The sequence below is a fragment of the Perognathus longimembris genome, chromosome 4, assembly GCF_023159225.1.
Source record: "Perognathus longimembris pacificus isolate PPM17 chromosome 4, ASM2315922v1, whole genome shotgun sequence".
Classification (NCBI taxonomy): domain Eukaryota; kingdom Metazoa; phylum Chordata; class Mammalia; order Rodentia; family Heteromyidae; genus Perognathus; species Perognathus longimembris.
The window spans coordinates 60,064,104-60,087,486 of NC_063164.1; the positions used below are offsets into that span (position 1 = coordinate 60,064,104).

The 23,383-nt window shown below is 37.8% G+C and overlaps 1 protein-coding gene across 1 annotated transcript in view; it reads left to right on the forward strand.

Annotated features, from left to right (window-relative positions):
- Window positions 1-20,216, forward strand: part of Dpp4 (dipeptidyl peptidase 4) — an 87,908-nt gene extending 67,692 nt beyond the window's left edge. The window contains exons 21-26 of the mRNA XM_048345328.1: window positions 2,142-2,196; window positions 2,774-2,873; window positions 5,846-5,910; window positions 16,643-16,715; window positions 16,982-17,055; window positions 19,076-20,216. Coding sequence (XP_048201285.1) covers window positions 2,142-2,196; window positions 2,774-2,873; window positions 5,846-5,910; window positions 16,643-16,715; window positions 16,982-17,055; window positions 19,076-19,177 — 469 coding nt within the window. The 3' untranslated portion in view covers window positions 19,178-20,216. The remainder of the gene's footprint in view (window positions 1-2,141; window positions 2,197-2,773; window positions 2,874-5,845; window positions 5,911-16,642; window positions 16,716-16,981; window positions 17,056-19,075) is intronic.
- Window positions 20,217-23,383: the final 3,167 nt, after the last annotated feature.

Consider the following 23,383-nt stretch of genomic DNA (forward strand, 5'->3'; position numbering starts at 1 on the left):
GGGTGGTGGATGATTTTATATTCAGGTAAAGAAATAGAGACTCAGGTAGTTTGTCAAGCTGAGTCAGGATTAGCGTCCATTCTTATTCCAGTTCTTCTGTTCAACTACATTCAAATGGTAAATCTGAAATGTAATCCTTTAATTTCTTTGAGTTGCTGCACAAATGTCTAGAGAAACCCAGTAAATGAGGTGGTTTGAGACTAGTGAATATAGAAAGGTCCATGAATGATTAAATCAATGGAAGAAAATGCCTTTAGGAAAACAGACAACAAAAGAATGGAAAGGACAATGATAGACAATTTTTTAAATATCCCTGAGTGGGTGAAATTTTCTTACACTAAAATTAATAACTTTTCCTTGAAATTAAAAAATTTAATTAGAGTATAAATTTGTTCAAGAGTTAGACTTTGATATTTTGAAAGATTTTTAGGGAGTTTAGGGAAAGGGTGACACTGTTCAAAAAGAAATGTGCTCTTTACCTGACATATATAACATACATAACTGTAACCCTGCTGTATATTACAGACATGTGAGGCTTGCCTCAGCAATAGAGCACGTGTCTATAAGCACAAGACACTGAGTTCAAATCCCAGGAAAACAATAATAATAAATAATGAGACTGAGCATATTTACACAATGAAACACTATTTCAGCAACTAAAAAGAATGAATTAACCTCATAATGATGAATGAAAAAGACATAAAAGTGTACATGGTCTATCTTATATAAAGTTTCAAACAAGGTACAAACTCAAGTGAAATTTTTATAGAGTCCAGTGGAAGAACGTTTTATCCTAGTACTTTCACAAACAGGAAAATGTTCTGGGGGACTGTGAGAGTGTGCAAAATCATGATTTCAATGATATATTTACCCTGAAAAACATTTGCTAACTTGTACACTCACAATTCAGTGCATATTTCTATAGATTGTTCAGGTTTAAAGAGGCGAACATGGAGAAGCTGAGGTGAAAAGCTACTCTGGATTTTCTCTAATGCCACTTACTTCAGCAGCTTTGCCCATGCATCATCAACTGAAAATACAAAAATTCTCAGATGTGTCATTGTGCATGCCCCCCAACCTCTGATCACGTTACAGAATTACACTTGCGTGTGTGTGTGTGTGTGTGTGTGTGTGTGTGTGTGTGTGTGTGCTGGTACTGTAGGTTGAATTTAGGCATCATCCCTTAACTTTTTCTCTCAAGGATTGTGCTGTTCTACTTGAGCCTTACCTCCACTTTTGGCTTTTTGGAGAATAAATGAACATAAGAGTTTCAAGCACTTTCTTGCTTGGTCTTGCTTAGATCTGTTATCCTCAGATCTCAGCCTCCTGAGTGGCTTGGATTATAGACGTGAGTCAGTGGAGCCTAGCCATTTCCTAGGTTGTTGCTGTTGTTGTTGTTGTTTTTAAGGCAAAAATTACTTTCAGTGTAAAGCTAAGAGTAACAAAGAGATCCCTAAAATGTATTTCTAATCTCTTTACCTAGATTCTAATCCTGAACATTGTTTAGTGGCAAAAAAAAAAAAAAAAATCTTACTCCATCTAGAAAATGAGCTTTCTATTTAATGGCACAGTGTCAAGCTAACTAATCAACACCTATCACAGGAAGGGATTTATTTAGACAATGATGTTTAAATTCTCAGCTAGGGGGCCTAGAGACATTTTTTAAGCCCTGCCCAGATGTTCTTTATGCCCTTATCTTTCTCCATTGCAGGGACAACTGCTCTCAAACTGAAAAAACATCTGGAGAGAATTAAATTCAATTATGTAAAGAAAAGTGCATCTGGGCTGCAAATTTTTATATAAAGCTGTGAAAAAAACTGCCAGGATTTGTTTTCTGTGAATCACATACACACGCGCACGCACGCTCTCTCTCACACACACACACACACACACACACACACACGAGGTTTTATGGACTCCAATAAAAGAAATCCTTGTTCATCTAGACCTCAAGTTAAGATAATAGATCTTTGTCTCAGGTAGACAGTTTTTGCAGGTGTTTTGATTGCTGGCAGTAATTAATCCTAGTTTGAAATAGAATGAATGAGATAGCAAATGTCAGAGTTTCACATTTGTGCAGTTATCTTTGCTTTCTATACACAGTCCAAAACTGACTTGTGGACTTCTTTCATATATTTTAGACAATTTTCAAAAATGGGATTTGTGGACAGCCAGCGAATTGCAATTTGGGGCTGGGTGAGTAGTTGTTTACCTGATGTGTGCATTCCATCATGAATAAAATCCAGAGCAGGTTAATTTGTTTTTTGGATGTAAATATTTAGAGATGAAGATGATGTTTAGCAAGTTTTGGATCTCTGGGAAAGAACATGCTAGATTGAGTCTTCACTAAGCCAGACTCAAATCTGTTCATCACCATGAAGAAGGGGGGCGCAGAAGGGATGGGGTGGGGGAGAGGACAGGAGAGGAAAAGAGACAAAGGGGGAAGAAGGGAGACTTCTTATGAGTCAGATAGTAAAGATTTGTGTTTGTTGATTTTACTTACTATTTTTCACTAATTAGTACTATGCAGTCAGTGGGATCAGCAAATGTTCCATGCTTTTCTCCTTCCATCTACCAAGAGAAGGAACCAGGCCTCTGAAATTGTAATCTTTAGATACTGCCCAATTAAGGCCAATTTAAGCCTCCTATACCATGCTTTCTATCTCTAAAGAGGCACAGTATATAAAGATGTGAGAAATGTAGAAACTGCGACTCGCTTACCATATGTCCTTATTCCTTTACCTCCATAAAAATAACTGTTTCCGTTCCTTAGTCATATGGAGGGTATGTAACCTCAATGGTCCTGGGATCGGGGAGCGGTGTTTTCAAGTGTGGAATCGCAGTGGCGCCCGTGTCCCGGTGGGAGTATTATGGTATGTAATTGCTGTCAAGAAGTGACACAGCCAGCATTGACCTTAAAATATCAGTAACGAAAGCCACTCCTTTTTGACTTTGTGTTTCTACAGCAAATAGGCTGGTTCTTCTTAAGGATGCTTTATGGATACTGATAGGATGATCTTATTTACTTTGCTTGTTGTGCAAGACTGAGCTGTATTATTGTTATCTGTACATTTAGTTTCTTATCCATAATCTCTGCTTCCTAAATTTTGAAAGCATCTCAGTGCTAAATTGCTCAAACCCTTCCGTGTGTGTGTGTGTGTGTGCGTGTGTGTGTGTGTTTTCAAATTTGGTAGGCTGAGTTTCACCTGTTTGTAGAAATATGAACCTTTTCCCCTTTGACTCAAATAGAATTTAGGATTTAGGAGGAAAAGAAGAGTAAACACAGATGAATTTTGGGTTGGGGTTGGAGATGTTTTTGCCCCCTGTCTCTTAGTAGTGAAAAGATTCATCATCATCAAGAAAACATGATAAGGCATGGTAATGTGCAAAACTGCAACGCCAGTAGAAGACTAAGGAAGTAAGAGTCAGAGGGGAGGAGGATATATAGAATTCTCTTGTCCCTCCTCTGATCTCATCTGACATTCCTCATACAGTGTAAGAATAGAATGATTGCTAGAGAATGTACTCCTTTATATATATATATATTCTGATAAAGGGTACTACCAGTCTTTTGAAAGGCCCTCTCTTAAGTGCCTCCAGTAAAGAGAAGCCAATGTATGAAACACATTGTTATCTCTTCCTGTGGTACACTTGATCAGCACACAGTGTGGCTGCTTTCATCTAATGCTTTTCTGCTTCATATCGATTGTTCAGCTAGATGGCTTATTTTTGGAGACCTCTGCTGGTCAATAAAATAATAGGAACAATCTGTAAGCAAAACACTTGTAATGAGAAGGACACAGAAAGCAGATGCCTAATACATAGAAACAGACTTTTTAATCTGTATGTAAATTTGGACATTTTTATTCAGATTGGATAAAAGGAATATGTGAGTGGTATTTCAAGGCTTATTTCTAAAAGTTTACAACAACTGTATCATGTAGTTACCCAAAATACTTTAAATGTTATTTTTAAAATTTAAGATTTTCTCATACACATAAACTTGATATAAATAAGAGTCTACACAAGGAGCAGGTATTATGTGCTAAGACAAGAAGAACTAAGGGCTATAGGTGTTTGGGAAGTTTTGTTTTGGCCTTAAATGTTATTGTCAACCTATCAAATGCACAACTGAAGTTATTAATCTTTAAATGTTAAATTTTTTTCCAAGACATGAACATTTTATGAAGATTTAAAGATATTTTAAAATATTATATGCATACCCTTCATATATATATATATAATTATGGTCTATTCATTTTAATCAAAATAATAAAATATCACTATCACTTATTAATTCTGGAAAGTATTTTCATTTTATAGAAATGGTATGACATATGCATGTAGGACAACTAATACTTGTCAGTGTGGTTTGTAATATAAGTTACCAGTCATTCCAAAGTGTTAAGGTATTGAATTTAGAATAGATTCATTTAAAGAATCAATACTGAAATAATTGTTCATTCAATATTCAAGGCATGAGCCTTTAACTCACAGTGACAATATGTCATTCTTGTTTATTGTATTCTTGTGACTTAAGGATACAGCTTTCAAAACAAGCAGATTTCTTAATTTGAATATCAGATTTCTAAAGTTACATAGAATTTGCTCACAATAAATTTCATTACAGATATTTTAGGGAAGATATATAGATATTATATGATTTCATTTTGAATTGGGGGGGCTGGGAATATGGCTTAGTGGCCAAGAGTGCTTGTCTTGTATACATGAAGCCCTAGGTTCGATTCCCCAGCACCACATTTATAGAAAATGTCCAGAAGTGGCACGGTGGCTCAAGTGACAGAGTGCTAGCCTTGAGCAAAGAGAAGCCAGGGACAGTGCTCAGGCCCTGAGTCCAAAGCCCAGGACTGACAAAAAAAAAAAAAAAGTCATTTTGAATTGGGCAAAGTATGTTTAATTATCCAAAATAACCAATCCCATTATGTAACATAGTTATCCCACTCTGTTTATAGCTAAAAGAGTTTATGTTGTTTCCACAGACATACATTAATGTAACCTGTTTCATGATGCTCAAGTGCTAATAGCACAAAAACTAAAATATCTCCATAAAATGAGAGCTAGGAATGTGGGTTAGTGGTAGAGTTCTTTCCTAGCATACATGAAGCCTGGGGTTTGATTCCTCAGAACCACATGCACAAAAAAAGTGGTGTTCAAGTGGTAGAGTGCTAGCCTTGAGCAAAAGAAGCTCAGGGACAATGAGGGCCCTGAATTAAAGGCCAGGACTGGCAACAAAAACAACAAAAAAAAAGCTGGGGGTGGGGAGGAGGAGCCGGACAAACATTTAACTTGCACTAGGAGTAGTTGAGCCACTATAGGACTGATTACTGAAAGCTTTCTTTTCAATATAGTGAATATCAACATGTCAAAAATTAAAAGAAAGTTAAGTAGTAATTGATCATTGTTAGTGGGTTCCAAAGACAATATATTACCAAAATTTAAGGCATGGATTTTTCTCATTATCAAGAAATTCAAGGTAATTTGATGAGCTTGATGACTTTCTTCATGTGGGTCATACTTCACATTTGACTTTTTTACAGGTGGAATTCTTTTTAGTGTGCTTTAGAACATCCAGTTTGATTTCTTTCAGTCTCTATCCAAGGGGTTAAGTGTGAATGTGTTCATGATCAGGGTGAAAAGATTTGATTGACTATATAAATTTGACTGACTATATCTGCCTCTATCTAAACTAAAGCTGAAAGAGATATTAATGAGGGTAATGCTATATACCCATACATAAGTGAAGATACTGGAAAGCATGTAAAGTAACTCAATTAATAGAAGGAAAGTTGTTATATAAGAATTAATCTTTTTTTCCCCATTACAGACTCAATATACACAGAACGTTACATGGGTCTCCCAACTCCAGAAGACAACCTTGGCCATTACAAGGTAAAAGATAATGATTTATGCCCACTCTATAACCTATTTAAAAATAATTTAAGAACTTTTTAAGTGTATCTATTTTAGAAAATATATATTTTTTATTTCCAACAAAATTCATATTCAAAAGAAATAACACAGGTGGTTTAGAAATACTCCAATAGCTTCCCCTACTATATTCTGCATAATTACAGTCTTTATCGTATGCTATATAGGTCACAATATGCATTCATTTGGAAATACAAAGCAACATCAGATAATTACTTTAATTATAAAATTTTCAGTTTAGAAAACATGTCAAATTCAACGTATTTCTCTCGATCACCAAAAACTCTCTACACCTTCAGATGTACATTAAAATTTCTTAGGATATTGCTGTAACTAAGATGCATTTACAAGCTTATCATTTTCTAACTTACAACCAACAAAACAGGTTTTTGGTTTTGTTCTTTTTCTTAAACACAAGATTTGAGTAAAGCAAGTGAGAGTCACATCCAGTTGAGCAATACCCTGAAAACCCCTGATCTATAGAGCATTCAACCGTCTGGGAGCTTGATGGCTCTCAGAACCAATGGGCAGGGTGCTCTGCAGATGAGCCTTAGCATTGGAAATGTGGTCTGGCTTCAGCTGCTACCAATTGTTGCTAGGGTGCTCAGCATGGCAAAGCCAGTATTCCTGTCAGTACCGAACTGGTGCAAGTAGAGGTGGTGGTGTAAACACTAGAGATCCTTCCAACATTTTGATGGTTCCAAAGTTTTTATGATTCTATTTGTCTTGATAGCTGGGCGGGAGGGGTATAAAAAACTTAAAGTACAATTTTTGAATAACCAAGTAAAATACCACTGAGGTTTTCATTGTCCAAAAGATGTCTAAAACTCTCCCAGGACAAGATTAATGTGAGACTCTGGTTATTCCTCATTTGTGTTTTAACTCTCATTACATAGGCTTCATATTTATACTTAGCTCTGAAGAGCAGGATTTTTCTCAGATGTCATCATGATTCCTTTGCATTCTGAAACTTTCTGATCAAAACCAGAAATGGAAAGTTTCTAGTTTTGCGAGATATGTATAGACAATTTTGTTTTGACTATTATTGTAAACTTAATTGTCAAATCTGTGTGAGGGAAGTCTGTTATGATAGTGCCTGCATGTCTTTTCTCAGTTAGGTAAAAAAGTAATAAACTTTACAAATCACCCTTCTCCCACAAAGCTTTCCCAAAACCAGGTTGTCCTCATTTTGTCAATGGTCCCATCCGATGCTTCATACTCAATCCATTCCTTTCATAACTGCATTATTGCTGTCACATGACCTAGTTCTTTTTTAAAACATCAGACTAGTTTGTCTGTCCTTAATTTGGTTTTCCACATTCCAGTTTATCCCACATAAAGCTTGGAACTCAACCCTACCCATAACACTTCCCTTTGTCAACTAAATCCAGTACTCACTAAGTTTTTAATTTATTATTATTATAGTAAAGGTGATATACAGAAGGATTTTACATTTACATAACTCAGGTAAAGAATACATTTCTTTTTGAACAGTGACACCCCTTCACTCACTCTCTCCCAGTTTTTCTGTCCTATCCCCACCCACATTATATAGTTCATTTTCAACATAGTGTCTAGTGAGTATCACTGCTGCATTTGTTCACCCTTTTGTCTCAGTATTTACCATTCAACTATTATCTTAGTTTACAGCTTCCTTCTTGTAGTGGCCTCATTTATATGGCATGTTTACTGTTTTCTGAATGCTCTTGTGCCCTTCTACTTTGTGACTTTGCCCTCTCTTGCCAACTGCCTGGACTGTTATTTGTTCTCCATCCTCATCTGTTAAGGAATTGGAGTAACCTTTTACTATCCCATGGTATTTTCCTTGTATATATTTCATCATCACTTTATTCTGTCTTAAAGGAAGAATGACATTGTGCTGGATTTTTCCCATCTGGAGCACTGTTGGTCATTCAAGGTTTTCTTCACCATTATATTCTTTGGTTGCAGAGTACCAAGTACAAATCTGTTTTCAAACCTTCCTTGGCCTATACTCTTGATTAGTCAGGAGGATAAGACCTGAAAGATCACAGTTCAAAGGCAGCCCTGGAAGAAAAGCCAGCAAATTAATCAGCAAAATGCTGGAGTGGAACATTACTCATTTGATAGATCAAGAAAGCTGAGTGAGACCCTAAATTCCACAGCTTCTGTCGTTGAAAACTTCATGAAGGGAAATGCTGTGACACACGTTGTACTTCTCCATCATTTCTCTGTTTACAGCTTGGCTATTCTTCTCAGAGTTCCAGTCTGAATACTTAAATTTGATTCCAGAGGGCTTCCCCAGTAGTGCCTAAAGCCCCCCAAATATTCAAATTATACCTCACATAATCCTAATCTTTGACTATGAAAATGGGAGAAATAAGTGGAAAACTTAATTTTTTTTCAATTCCATTCTGAAGTGACATTGCAACCCTGAAGCCAAGGGTGAAGCTCAAAGTCTGACTTCTAAGAAAGTCCACCATGCCAGCTTTACTTCCTCAAAGATCATGGCTTATTTCCTCTTAATCACCCCTCCCTATGGAGGTATGGAGGATCCTTAATCTTAATTTACCATTTTAATCTGTATCTTTTCCATAGGCTCTTTCTCACACACACACACATCCCTCCTCCCCAACTCTACCCCCCACGGTGGTGGCCATTTTCATCTCTCCCCTTAGGTGTTCCCTGCATGAGGTAGTCGTGTAAATAGAAGTCACTTCCTACTGCCAATGGCAACACACGCACACTGGGTGCACAAAGTCACTCTTTCACTTCGCTGCACAGATGGCACCCGAGGACTGTTTAATCCTTCCACGCCAGGAGTCGGGTTTTCTTGGCACAAAATTCATTGCTGGCAATGGACACATTAAAACTGCCAGTACCAGGGAGCGAAAGGTTCCCAATGTGTTACTCGGAGGAATTATCTGGGAGGGTGACAGTTAAGGTGGGCAGGAGAAGTGAGGCAAATGCATTTGCGAATTGTTTCCACCATGGTTAAGTTGCTTCCTCAGATTGAGGAGAACTGAATCTATGTGGAGAACTGAATCTAAGAGCCTATTTTTGGTGCACAGCAGGCTTTAGAATAAAGCTGCCCTCCTCCTTTGTTTTTTAAATGAGCCTGTGCTTTTGTCTCTGGCAAGAATACATTTAAAGATTCTATTTTCCTCCAAGGCCCCAGCTGCCCCTCTGGACCCCATCTTTTACTTTTTCTTTCCCAGGTTGACTCTCTCTCTCTCTCTCTCTCTCTCTTTCTCTCTCTCTCTTTCTCTGTCTCTTCTCTCCCCTCCCTCTCCCTGTCTCTCTCTTTCTCTCTGTCTCCCCTCCTCTCCCTCCCTCTCTCCCTTTCTCTGTCTCTGTCTCTGTCTGTCTGTCTGTCTCTCTCTCTCTCTCTATATATATATATGTGTGTGTGTGTGTGTGTGTGTCTCTCTCTCCCTGTCTCCACCCTCCCTTCTTTGAAAAGACAAAGAAAACAATCCAACAATTTCTTCTGGTTTTCACCCCCCTGTGTATTCAGATGGGTCAGAAGAAGTAAAAATTTTGAAACAGATTACCATTTAGCTTGCACTGGTGACTCTGCAGCACACTGAGGGGTAGACATGCCCAAAGTGTGCAATTAAACAAGGCCTGACCTTTTTCTATATTCCTAGGTAAGAAACCATTGATACACTTATCAGAGTCACAGCCTTTGAAAGGAGAGTATCATTTGTAGTAAAACTCAAAGAAAAAAAGGATTCAATATTAGCTTGTTCATGATCTAGATTTGGAAGAATTTAGAAGAACCCACAACACCAACAGAAGCACATCTTGTAAAATAAAGGTCTTCCTTGCTGTTGAAGAAAGGGAGTTAGAGGAGCCATTTGTATAAGTGAATGAAACAGGCAGGAATGTCAGGGGGGTTGTTCCTGCTGAAAGCTGGTCTGCACTCCATTTGCTACAGCACTCATCTCTGAGGCTGCCCCCATACATTGCTGTTTTTTCAAAGGTGTCTTACAGATTAGGGCCCCTGGGAATAAGGAAGTGACCTTAGCAGTGACTTTGTGGACCTTCTGTAAGGTCATCACTCCCTTAATGCCATTTGGCAAGGCAGAAGCACTTAAAAAATAACACAAGGAAGTCAAAGAGGAAAGAAGACATTCATCTTCCTAAAACCCCAGGGAACTGGTTCCAGAAGGCTCTCAATATACCCATAAAAGGGAGAGCTGACAAACCTGAGCTAATGAGCAGTGCAGGTCTGTAAAAACATCTCTGCAGTTGGTTTCAGCCCACAACAGACAGAAATGGTGTCTGGGCTGAGCAAAGGAATAAGATATCCAAGGAGGCGACCCTTGCTACCAATGACAAGTATATCAACAGTTGAAGGACTTGGGCTCTGACTGTCATGGGTGAGTGATCTCTCATATGGTCATCAGTACAATATGCAAAAGACATGAACATGCCAGAGACTTTCATTCACTTGCTAAACTTACTTGGTATTTTAGTTGTTCAAAAACTTAACCTCTGAAGGTAGAAAAAAAGAAGCCAAGAGTTTCTTTTCTTTTTTGGGGGGTGGGGATTGAGGAAAGCAGGTAGTATAACAAGGTAGGAATAAAAAGTTAAGAAAATATAACCTTAACTATGCAAAGTAGACAGTATGTACGAAAAAGACTAGCAATTTCTAAACTAAACTGAGAACATATCAAGAGGGGAATAGGAACAACCCAAAAATTAGGGTTTCCTTTTTCCCAACTTTCTAAACCAGTTTTATTCATTTCATTCTTTTCTTTAATTCATTTACTAAATGCCTCTATGGCTAGACACTATTCTAAACTCTTTACCTGCATTGTCAGTTTCAGTTCTGTCTCAAACCTTCTAAGACAAGTTTTCTAATTATCTCCATTTTACTGACACAGAAACTGAGGCAAAAAAGTCACATAACAGATGCTGAGGGATAGGCAAAGGAGAGGGCACTGAGACCAGCAGAGAAAGACAGAGGGAGATGGGGAGGAAGTCCAGAGGAGCTTTGAACAGATTACACAGAAGGGAAAGCAGACCACAGGAGACCAATGAGTATGTGGTAGAGTGGTTTGCCCAGAATTTGTGAGACTTACCTACTGAACTGAGGGAGATCTGAGAAGAAGGACTGTTGGAATATCAGGCCAAATGGTGGCCAATAAGGCAGGGCACGGAATAGGGAGGGAATGTGAATACACGCAGAGAGAAATACAAGATCAAGTGCAAGAGAAATAGGACCACAGTCCTGAGCCTTCATGCCAAGAGGAGAGGGCACCCTGGAACACACAGAAGGGCTGATTTAACTTGTAGAGGAGATTTATTTTGCATTTTGCTCAAAATTTGATAGGCTTTTGGCAAGTGTACGAAACAGTCATAGATTTGGCAGTCTTCTGCTAGCAGATTTGAAATGTTCAATCCTTAAGAACTGCTGCATCGTTAGGTTATGCAAAACAGGGTGCAATTTTGTAAATATGCCATCTTGTACTGATTTGACATTTGTTCTATTATCCCAGAATATGCCAAAGGGAGAGAGACCTTCAGATTTAAGCCAAACCTTAACTTGTTTGTGGAGTGCTGATAAAATGTTGACTGCTGTGTGATCTTTAAAGAAGCTAGTGTTGCTTATGAGGCCCAAGGTAGAGCCCCCTGTCTAGGGCTGAAGGGAGCTATTCCCTGGCATCTCATGAGTACAGTTGTTTGATAGACATAAACAACTAAAACATCTGACATAGTGGCTTGGTTTAACTTTTTTTCTTAAATGTTTTCTATAGCCTCTGCTGTGTTATTTATGATGTTTCCCCAAATGGTATCAGTTAATACTGTTTATGTGACATTGCTTGTAAGTAGAATGCACAAAGCAAGCCTGTAAGCCCAAGGTAATACCTTACTGATTTAATGCACAGTTGTCCATTAGGCTCAGTGACTTCTTGCTCTTCCTACAAGAGTCTAGGAATGGGACATTTTTGTTGGCTGTTACATTAATCCACAATAGAATATGATGGTTTAGAACATGGGTTTGAAGTTAGAGACCCCAGTAGTCAAATTCTATACATCTGCTTGCCAGTAGTATGATCATTTATCCTCACTTTTCTCATCTGGATAATGGGAATAAGAAAACCTGTCCCCAAAATAATTCCAGGAAACATCTATTTCTGCCATGAAGTTAGCTTTGAAAGCATGGTATCTGCCACCATGATTATCTTCATGAAGCAAAGTGTCTTCATGGTTCTAGGTGGCACAAAGGGTAGCTTAAACATTGTTATAACTTCTGCTTCTCAAAAGAATTAGTCCTTCCCTCCTCTCATCAGCTCTTTCTTTTATTTCAAAAATACAAAGATTTATTTGTTGGAGGGTAATTGAAGAATGAGTATGATCCAACAAGCAGCTACAGATGGTTCTTCATGGGCACTGAAGGCAAAGCTCCTCACAGAGACGCTGTGGAATCGGCACTGCCACTGGACCAATCCTCCCACTTTTCTTTGCCAGACTGTTGCTGGCAGCAGGGCTTTCCGGAAGTTTCTAGCCTCAGGAGAGAGGTGGTGCCAACTGCACTACCATTGCATCCCTGCCCATTTATCACCCTGAGCTTCCTTTTTAGTAGCTGGTGATAGACTATTCGGCTTCTAACTTAGTCATCCCTTCCTTTCTTTCTGTCTTTAAAAAAAAAATGTTCCTATGGATAGGCAATGGGGAGATTATCCTCTTTGGGTAGGTAAGGATAGCACAATTATCTTTTCCCCATGATCATTAAGCATACCTTTAAGGAATATATGCATTTCTTTCACTGGCTTTGTATGTTAGCTGCCCAGTTGAAATGTGCCATTCCATGGACAGTAGTCACTTAATGGAGAAGCCAAGAGACACAGTCTAGTAGGGAAGGAGGGGTTCACTGGGTCCAGAAGCAGACTGACATAGTTGGATTTTTACTGGAGGGGGTGGGTGAGGGTAAGTTCCTGAAATCTGAGAGCCCTAATGTGGGTGTGTGGGTGAGTGCCTCTTTTCCCACTGCCTGTCTCTCTCTTGCAGAAAGGTCCCTCTGGAAGCTTCTCCCAGCACACAGGGGAAGTGTGCATTTGAAATGCACACTTATCTTGCAGTTGCCGAAGAAGCTTTTGTTTTATTTTTTCTCTTGCTGCATTAAAGTATTTGTCTTTCTTTCTTTGTAGTGTAATATTGTTAATGTAAAACAATTTGCATCATGACACTTTTATCACAGTTTTCGTCTTTTTCTCAGTATGTTGCATTTCTCACCATGTCTAGTTCATCACAGCTACAGTGTGTACATCACAACATTTATCTTAGGCTCAGGGTTTTACTTGTTTATAAAAATTGTCTTCTTTCAGCCTGTATTCACTCCATTTAAGAAAAAAAAGGCAGCCAGAAACTGTTTTGGTCCAAACTCCAGTAGTTATCACATTCCTTGCTAACTGTCCTGCGTATTTATATGTCTCCTAACTATTACTCTTATGTTTCAATGACATTTCTCAGCTTCATGGCACCCGGGGGCGGGGCGGAGGGGGTCTGGAGGCTCAGCTTTAGCTGCTGAGCAAGGCAGGCCTATGAGGCTGGCGAGGTGAGGCAGTTGTATTTCTGGGTCAGGTCTAAGTGTTAAAATTGACTACCTTTTGTGAGCAAAGGACAGAATTTAACTTGGTGAGAAACAAGGTGAGAGGAAGTCAGCATGACCCGAGAGTATGAGAAGTGGGAAAGATCATCACAGAGGACTCTAGAATGGCACCTGGTTCTGCAACTCAAAATACTGACATTTGAGCCTCTCCTGTCTCCAAGTTTGAATGGTGTCCAATAGTCGATGCCTTTTAGGGAGAGGGTTATTCTACCCTTTCCTCTCTAAAGGGCAAGGAATTGCTCAGAGTTCTATTGCTACATCAGGCTATATATCACACACATAATCAGAGTAGATGGCTCCAAAATCCCACAGGGCTTTTCAGACCACTCTCTCTTCCAATTAATTTCATGTGAGAAGGCATAGTGTCTTAGGAGCCAGAGTACCCACTATTATTGTGTATGTCAAATTCTAGGACAGTTAATTAACATTTGATTTCACAGTTCCTTTGCTGGGAGACGAATCATAAGCAGCTTGGAATTTTAGACAAGATGACATAGAAACATAGAAAGTAAAGGGATTTTCCTGTCGGATTTTGTTCAGCTCTTGACTTTTTTTTTATAATTCCTTTTTTCTCTTTTCTTTTTCTTTCCTTGCAGTACTGGTGCTTGAACTCAGATCCTTGCCCTTGCTAGGTAGGTGCTCTACCACTTGCACCATGCCTCTAGCACTTTTTGTTTTAATGACATTTGGAGAAAGTCTTGTGATTGTGCCCAGATAATCTGGGTCATGATGCTCCTATTTTCACTTTTTATGTAGCTGGGATAATAGATGCAGGCCACCACAGGCTGATTGTTTTTAAATTGATTGAGATGGGAAGTCTTACAAAGATTTTGCCCAAGCTAGTCTCTACCTGTGGTCCTCTCAATCTCTTATCTCCTTAGTAGCTAGGATTATAGGCATGTGTCTTCACTCCCTGACAGCTTTGATAACTTTCTATAGGTGGATCGTCTTACAGGATATTTAACATTGTGAATCACTGTGTCATTATCTGTTAAATAGCACTATCACAGATCTATTTCATACACATGTTATAAGGGTTTTATACATCAGAGATTTTAGAAATCTTTCATAATACTTAGCACTGTGTAATTAATTAGCACAGAGTAATTAATGAAAGATAGCTGTTATTCTAATGGAGTGGTGTATGGTTTGAAAGTGGGCAAGTTATTTCATTAAATTGCAGAATAATCACTTCTGTAACTATAACCACTCTTTACACCACCTTTATAATAACAATAAAAGCTTAAAGAAAAACCCATAGAATACAAATATTTTCCTTTTCCTACCTTAACTATTTCTACTAGTGTGAGCAAAACTAGGGCCAGATAATAGTGGCCAATACTGATGCCTAATCATTTCTTTTTCATGATTAATATGTAGCACTTTACTAGATGCCAAAAATTACTGTTTAGATACAACTAAATATTGTTTGACTATGTAAAGACACTAACGGATGGGTGAATGAAAGGTAATGTTAAGATGAGTGGATAGATGGATGGATTCACACATGGGTATATTTATGTGGAACAGCTCACAAGATGACAAGTTTCTCTTAAAAAATACAACTGATGTGTGACTTTTAATGAGTCTTAGGTTCTTATTATGAAATTTCATGAATAAATTCTGAATTTCAGTCACAAATGGAATATAGTTAGAAAGAATTTGAACTAGTCTACACAGTAATGAGAGGGCATGTACTCTGAGCTTAGCAGGCAAGGAATAATTTGGAGAGCCTCAATCAACTAAGAAATTTTAGATAACTCACTTCTGAAACTGTAGACAGGATGTATTTTTCCAGAAATACTGTGTCACATAATTCTCATACCAGCATCTGCAGTTTAGCTTCAAACATGCTTTGCCATATCTCTTTATTTCTGTTTCTGGGAGGGAAGTAAGAGGAGCTAGTCATATTCCCATTTCACAGAACTAAAGGCTCTATGCAGCAGGTCTTTTGCTGAACAGCTTACAAATACTGAAACTAAGTCTAGATTGCAAAAGCTTTGACTTTAGTTTCATCCCCTTCCTATCAGACCAGCATGTCTCTCATAAAAAACAGTAAGTCATATTATCTACAAAAGTATCTATAAAATACAAATCTTGACTCATGAAATGTCACCAAGGTCCTTCAGGATCAACTAGCTAATTTTAAATGCAGTGCAGAGAAAGATCATGTGGCCTTTTTTCCTCTGACCAAGCAATCAAAGCTGACTTTAGCTCACCATCTCACAAACCTATCTGTCATCTTCTTTTTCATCCCAACTTTGTAAATACCACAAATTAAAATCAGATGACCAGTTTTATCCTTTTAAGCTATTTTCCTTTCAAAACTTCTTATTCAGGACACAAAGCCATCTTCAAAACGCTAACCTTTCATTAAGAATAAAATCCTACCTCACTGGTGCCTTGGGAATGGCTTTATCTAATAGCTTCATTTTCTCCAATATACAGAATGAGAGAAGCAACAACTCACTGATTTTTTTAAAGGCCACTCTTGATCTTTCTCACCCTATTCCCCTCCCATATGTTACATTTGTCTGGGTTTTAAACATCTGTTCTCAAAGAGGTAATATTTGCTTTTCATTCCGAACCTAGCAATGTGGACCAAAGTTCACATGACATATTGCAGAGTATGTTTAGTTGCAAATGCTATGTACAGGCTCTTTGAAATGTAGCATGTATGGCACCATGTGACACATGGTTGCCATGGTGATACACTTTTTGGCTGAACTACAGCAGAAGCCCATGGAACATACATTGCTAATATGAGACTCTGCCCTGTGTTAATGTATAGGACACAGCCAATCTGGGATTGGGACCTAGGGTGCTTTTAGCATGCAGCCTGGGTGGCAGGTGCCCTCTTCCTTCACATGAGGGAAGATGTGGCATCCTCCCTTTCCAGTCCTGTCTTCCAGGCACGGGGCAGGCTGTGCATTCTGCCATGCATGGAGACAGCATTTGCTTGAATATCGGTTTGCTATATTTTGTATCAAAGGGGGCCCCAGCTGAAAACATTTTATTTTGTAAACTGAAGTGAAAAATCAGTTTATGGCAGATCCTTTTTTGAATAATGACATTCTTTTTTCCCAATTCCAGAATTCAACAGTCATGAGCAGAGCTGAAAATTTTAAACAAGTTGAGTACCTCCTTATTCATGGAACAGCAGATGGTGAGTTTCAGTTAATTAGACTTTTTAGTATCACAGACAGGTTTGCAATTTCACTACTGACAAAACAAAAGCATGAGGGGCAAGACTGTTACATTTACTTCAATAAAACAGTGTTGCTTTCCACAACTCACTTGTCTTGGGCTAAATGGGATGCAGGGTCCTAGAACTTCAAACAGTCCCTTTCTTTTGGTGCCTTTCCCAACCTTGGCTATCAGAAAACTGGAGAGGTGATGAGCTGCTTGTTTCCTTTCTCTCTCTCCCTGCAGATAACGTTCACTTTCAGCAGTCAGCACAGATCTCCAAAGCCCTGGTGGATGCTGGAGTGGATTTCCAGGCAATGGTATAATGGAGCTGCTTCTAGTGGGAGGAAAGTGCATTGGTGGGGCTTAGTTTCCTCTTTGAGGGCTTTTACTTATACAAGTCCAAGAGGAATAGGAACAGAGAGCAGATTTTATTTCTTTTTCCCACATGAAGTTGGAGACATGATGTCCTTGAGTCACACACACGCAGTAATATTAGAGAGCTTGAGGTTGAGAAGCACATTATTGCATTTCCTGGGAGTGTCAAAACACTGTTCTCCTGTTCCTACGACTGTTTGGTCTCTCCCGATTTTGATTCAAAAGTAATCACTTACTCAGTAAATGTGTGGCAGAATCATTCTAAAGTGAAACCAGCATGATAATAGCTTAGCTCAGTATGAAAATCCATTTCTGGTTTGTGTGTATTACTAGCCATTTCTAATACCAGTGGGACATTAATAATCAGCATGCTTCTATTTCTGCAGTTGCTTTGTTATCTTTTGTTGAACAATCATAAGCATAAACATTAGGCTTGTTTTGTATAGTCAGAAGTGGTTAGAGCTTCACAGAAGATGTTTCTGAGTAGACAAATTCACTTTCTATACTAGAGATTCTCAGATTTAAAAGAAAGTGTGAATACAGGTATGTATGTTGTATGTGTGTCACACTACATATTTTTGTGTAAAATGCAATGGTCTTGCCTGATTTAGCTAGGAGACCAGCTCCCCTGCCCCCACTCTCTTCTATTTTCTCTGTGCTCAGTTTCAATGGTGCCCTATATAGGAGCACGAACACTGTTTGACACAGAAAAACTGGTGAATTTTCTGGGCCAGATTCTCATGCTTTAAGCAGTGTGTGTGTACATGCGTGTGTGTGTGCACATATGTGCATCTGTGCACACATGCACACATGCTACTACTGATGATTGAAAAGGCCTGCGCACTATCCCATAGCTTCTTTGCTCAAGGCTAGCACTCTACCACTTGAGTCACAGATGTACTTCCAGCTTTTTTAAACTGACAAAAACAGTCACACAGCCTTTCTTGCATGGGCTGGCTTTGAACCACAATCTTCAGGTCCTAGCCTCTTGAGTAGCTAGGATTCTAGTTGTTAGCCATCAGTACTAGTTCTAAAAGCAGATTTAAAGGCTTATTTATGTCTCCATAATACATGTTTCCCTAACAAGGATTCCCCATTTATGCAAGAAAACATGAGTTGTTAAATTTTTGCTTCAGATCATAGACTTCTACATAAATGTCAGGCATGTAGAGTTTTTAATATCAGTAACTGTTGGTAAGCAATATATTTGACTTTTGGTTTCAGTTATATCAAAAATATAGCAATAGTATCAGACTATAATTTTCTAGCTCTGTAGTCCTTAGGAAAACTTTTTTCCACTTTTTTTTTGTCAAGGTGTTGTACAGAGGGGTTACTGTTGCATACATAAGGTAGTGAGTACATTTTTTGTCAAATTTGTTACCTCCTCCCTCATTTTTCTCACACTTTCCCTCCCCCCCAGTTCCCTCCCCCAAGTTGTACATTTAGTTTACAACTTATTTTCTTGCAAGTATTGCTGTTGCATTGGTTCACCTTAAGTTCATCTATTTCAATGCAATTTATCAGTGTGTGGACTTAATTAAAACAGTGTGCTTAATGGGATAAAACATTCCACATAATGCCTGGTGTGGTTCAAAATATCCTTTGAATCAAATATGAAAGTTGATTTGGGTGTTTTAATTAGAGTTTAAGTATGCTCCAAGCCCTATTCAGTAATGACAAATGCACAGTAGATTTTCCCTGCACCTGCAAAAGAGAACTAGAGACTTTGGCAGGGTCGACAACAAACACTGGAAAAGCTCTGGAGGGAAAATTAGATACCTTCTTTGGTCACATTTCAGTTCATAAACTATTTCAGGAACGAAAACACTCTGTCTTTTACCACACATGCTGGTAAGAGTTCATTCTGTCTTTTACCACACATGCTGGTAAGAGCTCATTTGAATCTTTCCTTCTTCAAGGCATCTCGCTTCCTAATTGCCACCTTTTTATTTCTTTCTCCAGTGGTACACAGATGAAGACCATGGCATTGCCAGCAGCACTGCACACCAGCACATCTACACCCATATGAGCCATTTCATAAAACAATGTTTCTCTCTACCTTAGTGACCCTCACAGAATGTCATCACAGCCTATTAAAAACCATTTTATTCTCATTAATTCTCATTACCTCCAAATTGCAATGTTAAGCATTGATCTCTTTTAAAAATGACTTTCAAATCAAGAAATGCAAGGTTACCTTGGTTCCCAAATTTCATACCTATAATCATAACGATGAATTTCTGCCTTGCCACAGATTATTACCTTCCAGCAATGTGGATTGTTCAGTCTGGTTTTGTTTATAATTTAAAGTCATTTCTATATCAGCTGCTGAAACAACAAATATAAATTATTTTTATGAGAGCTTGGTATAGAATAGCGTTTCTTTTTTTTCTAAATAGACTAGTCCAAATCTTGTCCTCTTCTTTGAAGGGATGGTAAGATGTGGGCAATGATGTCACTGTGTAAGGATTAGGGACAAGCGAGTGGGGAAAGAAGATGGCAGGACATGGCTAGAAACCCAAGTCCAAGTTGAAGCATACACACCCAACCAGGCTACTGTCAGCTCCCCTCTGAGAAGAGCTGTTCACAGCCAGACTGGCACAGTTTTCTGAGAAAGACTATTCAAACCATCTCAGGAAATCACATATGCAAAGCACTGACTTCTAAGTAAAACCACAGCAGTTGAATAGACTCCAGAGAAATACAAGAGAAACTGCCAGCAATGTAAGGCCTCCAGGTGCCAGTTACGGCTATAGGTGCTACAGAAACACAGCAAGGGTGGTGGGAAAGCATTGTAAATGTGCTCTAAAAAATAATTATGCTCTCTAGTGAAATGAGTAGCTTGGAACTGAGATGTGAACACATCAGCTTGCCCTGCTAAAAGTCTAAACTGTTCATATCACCAATTCTAATTTGAAGGAGGCCTTGCTTTAATTTTTCTTTTCATTTCTTTGAGCAACTTAATTAAAATATTTTAACTTCCTTGAATTTTTTTTTTTTTACAAAATGTAAGAGAAACTATAATGTTGTGTATTGTTAGTTCGATTTTACATACTGTGGAATTTTTCTGGTCATTTAATAAATATGTCTTCATTTTTCAGAAGCAATGAGTTATATCTTGAATCAGACCTAAACCATACTGGCATGTGAATACATCATCAGAAATTTTTTTTTTTAAGTTTTTGTCTGTTTTGTTAGTAATCCCAGATTATCCGGTAAACATGGAAAAAGTTCAGCTTTTGTAAAAGAAGTAAATAAGCATGATTACTTACATAAAATATGTTAAACAGGTTGTAAGATTTTTATCTTATATATATGAAGTTTTTGTTATTATATATAACCTTATATTAGAAAATCTATTTACATACAGTGCAATTTACATACAGTACTATATAAGATGTAATTTATAATCTCATTCTAGGGAATGATGGTGGGGTTCATATTATAAAAAAGAATAATAGCAATATCATTGTGCTAGTTCTGCTATCTCTATGGCAGTAAAAAGTACAAAAGAGTAAAACAATCACTTAAGTATTTGAAGAATTGTATATGGATGCCATAATTAATATAACGAAAGCATATTTTCCAGATTCTGAATTTGAGCTCAAAATGTTTAGATAACTGAGAAAAAATGGCTTTGTTTCAATTATTTTCAAAATAGCCCCAATTTTAGGAAGTTGACTTCATGAATTTAAACTCAGTTTCCAATAATTTGCTAGGGAAACATCACAGACAGGGTGAGTTACAGCATAAATGTCTAAAGGTGGAAGAAATGGAAACAGGCTGTTGAGTCAACATGACATTGGTGTACCATCTATAGGTATGGAGAGAGGGTCTACAATCCAACCTGGGCTATATTTTTAGAATATGTCATTGAGTCATTTCCCCGTAATCATCTCCACTCATCCACTGGAACCATCTAGCAACATTCAAGCCTGTGAGTCTCTTGTCATAATCTTGTTTCTGAACATAGCTTAATCATCAGGAGTATCTGTACGAACCTTTGAAGGATTATACATCAAGGAATAACAGTGTATGTTTATATTCTGAACTACATTAAAGGTCTTAGAAGTACATTAAATAGAAACTTCTTTCTATCTTACTGAAACCATATATTATACATGTTAGATAAATGTATGTCAAATGTTGTGCAGTATTTGTACAGTAAGTACCAAATTATATCAACTCATTTTTCATTCATTTCTAAACATTAATATTATTTCTAGAGTCCAGATAATAAAAGAATTACGGCATATACTTTTTTCATGCAACAGAGGTGACAAACGTTGATGATGTGAATAAGTATAAAGCGTTTTTTATTTGTCCCTCAAAACACAAGTTCTACTGTCCAAGAAAGAGGTGTAAATTTGTTCACTGGAAAAAGAAAGTGAAGAAATTGATAGGTAAATTAGAGACAACCTTAATCTGAGGGTAAGTTGAGACCTAGGGGAAGTAGTCACAGCACTCAGAAGTGCAGCCTCTCATTGAACTTTGCAACCTTCATAGGCATGCAGAGGGGTAAGAGTCTCTTCATAACCCATTAAAAAGTACATTAGTGCCTGGGGGTATGTGTGCTAGAGAAAAAGAGCATTCATCTCATCTATTGATATAAAATTATTTCTGAACATTTTGTTGAAAACTGTGCTAAAAATAATTGCATGTCTTCATGCTTTCTTAAATAGGCACAGAGCATAATTCAGCATGTTCCTGATGACTCAGATACACCATCATAAAGATCAATTACCACATCAGGTTTTATGACATTCTGGATATTTTGTTTCCTTTCTTATTCACAGACTATCAGTTCCACCTCTTGGTATTTGCTGCTTTTTCTCTAATTCAGTGTGAGAATACTGATTTATAAGAATTATACAATATTTAAGAGTCAATAAATTTTAAGGGGAAAAACATACCAAAATATAAACATGAGTTTTTTCTTCATAGAGTAAGATAATTTTGTTGTGCCAACTTTATGACATTTCTTCCATAGTATCCAAATATTCTTTTGCACAAATCTTGAGTGACCTGGAGTATGTGAGCATATCTCCAGGGTACAGATAGCCAGAATGAGAGACACGTAGGGATTATAAAGACTAGCATGACTCAATACCCAGTATGAAAGGCAGAGAACATGACATTATGTTCAGTAGGAATTTATTATCTTTCAATGATAATACCAGCATTGAGTCCCAAGAATTCGAATTAATAAAAAGACAACTTGCTTTATTACAGGCATTAAACCTTAGGAACTTATACTTTCTATTCTATGTAATCTCTCATCAGAACCAATTCATTAATTTTTCAAATTATTTAAAAATCATGTGTACTATGGTGAGATATTGATCATTCAACAACCAAAATTCTTTAATGAGGAACTAAAATCAGAGAATATGCAAATATATTACCTGCAATGGAATAGCAATTACTTATAACCTAGGTATATCATCTGATATACTTCAAATCATCCCTAGGTCACTTATAAAATGTAATGTAGATTTTATAGCAGGTACTATGTAAACAGTTACAAAGGAATAATTAAGAATTCAGTGTATGTTAAATAGAGATTAATTTTTCCCCCAAATATTCATGATCTAGGCTTAGTTGAATCCATGGATCAAACATCATTTCTCTAAGCTTCTTCTATCCAAGATCATGATTTTCTCCCCCCTTCCCCTTTCCTTTCTCCCCGCCCCATGAGTTGTTCAGTTCATTTACACCAAACAGTTTTCCAAGTATTGCTTTTGTAGTTGTTTGTCTTTTTTTTACCCTGTGTCTGTCGATTTTGGTATTCGCTTCCAATTTCCTAGTTCTAATACCAGTATACTTGAAAAGGGCGGGGGGCTGGAAGATTGATTTCCAATGTACATTGTAAAGAAATGAGTGATGATTGAAATGTAACATGCTGAGAAGAGATATCACTGGGCTTGATTGTGGTTCCATGACACAAAACTCAATCCTTTGTTAGGAAGGACGGCAGTCCTGTCTCCATGGCACCTCTTGCTGGAGACACAGTGCCCTGAAGCTATTCATCAGCACCACTCCTCAACACTGGAACATCTTATCCTGTTATAGCTCCAGTGCCTTTCCTTGAAAAATGATGCAAACATCTTTACTTCAAATCTTTGCATCAATGCCTGACATTTTCCTTCCACTTTTCCCTCCTCCTAGTCATGGTACTTGGCTGCTTCTCCTATCTCAGTGGCCCCACAGGTGGTATAGTCTTGCCTTAGGATTCCTTCTGCTCAGGTACTAGACACATAGCTGCCAGTG